The sequence below is a fragment of the Trichechus manatus genome, unplaced genomic scaffold, assembly GCF_000243295.1.
Source record: "Trichechus manatus latirostris isolate Lorelei unplaced genomic scaffold, TriManLat1.0 scaffold00226, whole genome shotgun sequence".
Taxonomy (NCBI): Eukaryota; Metazoa; Chordata; class Mammalia; order Sirenia; family Trichechidae; genus Trichechus; species Trichechus manatus.
Genome location: NW_004444162.1, coordinates 1963462 through 1967088, shown reverse-complemented (window position 1 = coordinate 1967088; position 3627 = coordinate 1963462). Strand labels below are relative to the sequence as shown.

The window sequence follows — 3627 nt, the reverse complement described above, 5'->3', positions numbered from 1 at the left end:
CTATATAGAGAGGCATAGCAAAAAACTATTTACCTTCTTTAGCAAAGATTTAATTGCCTAAAGAGCTTAATTAGCTAAGAACACATGTTCTTATGTTTACAAAATCACTGTGACATATTAATTTACATTAAGTAAAACAGATAACATTTAGTTGTAGTCAAATAAAAACATCAAACCTCAGTATAGTGTCCTTTTTTTAAAAGAGAAACCCCAATTACTTTGGGTTATTCTCTATTTAGTTTTTACTTTAAGTAGCTGGGTGACGGTATCTTTTCAATTAAAATAAGATTCTGTACCAAAAACAGCTGAAATGGAAAACAAAGTATGTGAAGCATTGGTGATTCTGTAAAAAGTATTCATCACAGCCAACTCAGTTTTCATTTCTCACACCTTAATGTTGTCTGTAGGCTTTAAAATTACAACTTCCTTTTCTTCATAAATAGAGGTTCTATGCCAGGTAGAAAATGAACATTTCCTTTGCAAACAGCAAAACAAAATTAAACCCTTACAACAGCTACAAATGCACAATTCACCTTAAAATATTGAAAAAACCATGCAAATTTAACAGCACAGAGTACCTTTATTATAGAGAAGTTAATAATTTACAAAAACGACTTCCATTCTCATGGCACTTTTATAAGAGAATTCAATAAGAAGAAACATTGAGAAGCTCTTTCTGTGGAAAAAGATGAAATGGCTGCAGCTTTGAAAGACAAAATTATATAGTGGTCTGGTTGCAACTGTTATCTTCTTTCCTTATTAACATATTCTAGAACAAGAAACATGATACTATGAGCTCATAAAGTCTTTTATTTGAAGATTTTGCAGCCTTTAATAAAACTGTAGCACTGTTAATCCCACTTAGATGTTTTTCTCCTCATATAACTGTGTCCCTCACTATCAATAGCTTCATAGAGGTCCTTTTTATTCTCTTCTGTTGCATGTAGATAACCAATATAAGCCACGCAAAGTGAAAGGGTTATCAATCCAAAAGCCATTACCGGTTTGTTCTATTAAAGAAAAAAAAATTACAAAGCCTCATTAAAACTAATAATTTGAGGAGACCCAAATATATGTTGTACTTTCCTCTTAACATGCCAAGTCTTTATTACCACAATAGCATTCCTATGGCAATAATTTCAATTATAATCATTTACCCTGTTCTTAATTCAATCAACTATGGGAGATTCTTGCTTCTCCTCCCATCTTCCTCCTATCTACACCCTGGAAATCTCAGACATCCACTGTGAGGTAGATTGCAGCTGGGTGAGGAGTGGGGGGAATGTGAGGCATAAAAATTGGTCCGGTGCTCAGAGTTTTCAGCGTTATCTGTATGACATGAAGAAGTCACAATCTGTCTGGGTTGAAGTTCACCCATTTGTAAATCTCAAATTAGTTAATTGTATTGAGAAGTGATAAATGAAGCATACATGCTATCCTTCTTGCCCGACTCATGAATAGCTGGCAAAAAGCCTTTCATGACATATATTAGGCACAGCAATAATGACAAACAGTGTATGCATTCTTATCTAGGAACTGTAATCTGTTACCTCAAAAAATGTACAGTGATTAGAACAGGTATTATGCTGTTACAATAATTTAATTTACTACTGGAGAATCCAAAACTCTATGAGGCAAAAGGATGTAGCTTTGAATTTTCTTTTTTTAAAAAGGGCGTTTACATATAGGAAAAATATTTACAATTCCAGAGAACTGTTATGTCTTATCACACTTTCTGACTACCTCAAACTAAGAACCTCCTTTTTTGCACATGTACACTCAACAAATTGGCCTTTCTTAAGTCAGTGAGAATGCACAGTAGTGATACAAGTTTTTCGCTATTCAACTAGTATATATCTTCTGCTTCTGTTACCATACCTGTTGCATTACTACTATTTCAAACCTTAACCTTATTGAAAGATAAGGGTCAAACTTTTTCACTTGGATGGACATCTAAGAAATGCCACAAGTTCACAGCAGTTTAAATCTGCAATTCTTGAAATGCTTTTAGCAATTAAAACAACACATTAGTTCTTAACATTCTACTTTGATATAATGATTCCACTGTTCAGTTGACCTATTTAACTTCACAGCAGTTTACACTGGCAACTACGTAATTAAAGTTGTAATAAAAGTTTAATGCATTTAAATTTTTTTTATCATGTTTTATAATAAGTTGACTTCATTTACATTTACTTAAAAATAAAATGTACATCTATTTTAAAGTAAAATTCGTCTAATCAAATAATTTGTAACAAAAATATAAGTGTCTGGCTTACTCCCTTATAATATACAAATGTTATGTTTCAGAATTTTTCAGAAAATGTTTCCAATATCCCTTGGATAAAAATATTATTAATAAAAGCTAGAACTGCAGTCTGTAAGAATAACCAGATTTTCATTTTTTTTTATTTCAATGGACTTATTTAGCTAAAGTACTTAATCAAACAATAATTTCCTTCAAACTAATGCAACTATTAAAATGGCATTTTAAATAGTTTGAGGGAGTTGATCCATTAAAGTCTAACCATTTTCCATTATAATTCTCAAATACTCTGAAAATATTTAGTTTTTTAAAATTTAACTTTATATGTGTATTTAGTGAAACAGAATTTAAGATTTTCCTTCCACCTGCTTTTATTCACTGGTCTTATTAGTATAAAATTTACATAGTAAAATCAAATGTTACAGGAAAATAAAAACTTTTTATTTCTGGTAGTCTAGTTAGATTAAACATAAAGCCTTATTCTGGATGTATTTCTTACAGGTTTAATGAAAAGCTCTGGATTCACAGCTCGAAATAAGGTTGTTGTGCGGACCCCTCTGAGTCCTGGGTTTCTAAAGTCTTTCTCTTTGGGCGATTCACTTTTAAAGGCTGGGGGTTCAGGTGCTGAAGACATCTTGATCAATGATGATTTATTACCTAAAAACAAAATAAGAGGCAATTTTTCCTTCATAATGGTGTTTCTTTCATAAGCTTCTTTTAAAAATATTCTATTATACTTATTCTTTTTTTCAATTCCAGGACAGATACATACCAAAAATGACTGTCAATTACTTTATTATTTTGCATAACACATACTTTGCAAATGGTACTTTATGATTTCTTTGGTAAAATGGTTCATCATGTTTTCATCTCATAACACATACCAATGAGGTAGGTAAAGGTTGTTTTGCTACTTTTACAAAAGTCTGAAGAATTTTTGTTGGTCTGAATCACGTTGTATCCTGTATACTACGGGAGTACTAAGGGTATGGAGTGGTCATTGGGTTATCCACACTTTTTTCTTTTCCATTTTCACTCTTTCTCACCTTCCAGCAGCCTTTCCCAGATACCAACCTGAGGGAAATACCGGCATTCCCTCTGCTCAATATATTCTACAGCTTCGTTACCCCTGGCCCACATCCCCCTCCGCCTTCCTCCTCTGGCCCACCCAAGCACAAGTCCCAAGCAGTCAGGATAACTAGCTGTTTGTAATCACTTCTCCTCTGATTGTCTGTGACTCTCTGGGAAGGACATGCTCTGCTCTCTCCCCAACTGAATATCCATTTTTCTCTTAGCTACTCTAAATCTATCCTTCCTATTAAATCTAAGTGTGTCTTTTGTCTTCTCATTCTCCTAGCTAG

The 3627-nt window shown here is 33.0% G+C and overlaps 1 protein-coding gene across 1 annotated transcript; it reads right to left on the bottom strand.

Moving 5' to 3' along the window:
* Window positions 1–557: 557 nt before the first annotated feature.
* On the bottom strand, window positions 558–2932 carry SMIM8 (small integral membrane protein 8). The gene is made up of 2 exons (XM_023742953.1): window positions 2766–2932; window positions 558–1010 (listed from the first exon to the last, which is right to left on the bottom strand). Exons 1-2 carry the CDS (start codon window positions 2898–2900, stop codon window positions 852–854), a joined length of 294 nt encoding a protein of 97 aa, XP_023598721.1. The 5' UTR covers window positions 2901–2932; the 3' UTR covers window positions 558–851.
* Window positions 2933–3627: the final 695 nt, after the last annotated feature.

What these genes read in the sequence shown, in the direction of transcription:
- SMIM8 (XM_023742953.1), bottom strand. Translation starts at nt 2,900, where the DNA reads ATGTCTTCAGCACCTGAACCCCCAGCCTTTAAAAGTGAATCGCCCAAA. An exon ending in CAGAGCTTTTCATTAAACCT is followed by an intron (nt 1,011 to 2,765) that starts GTAAGAAATACA and finishes TTTCTTTAATAG; the next exon opens with AACAAACCGGTAATGGCTTT.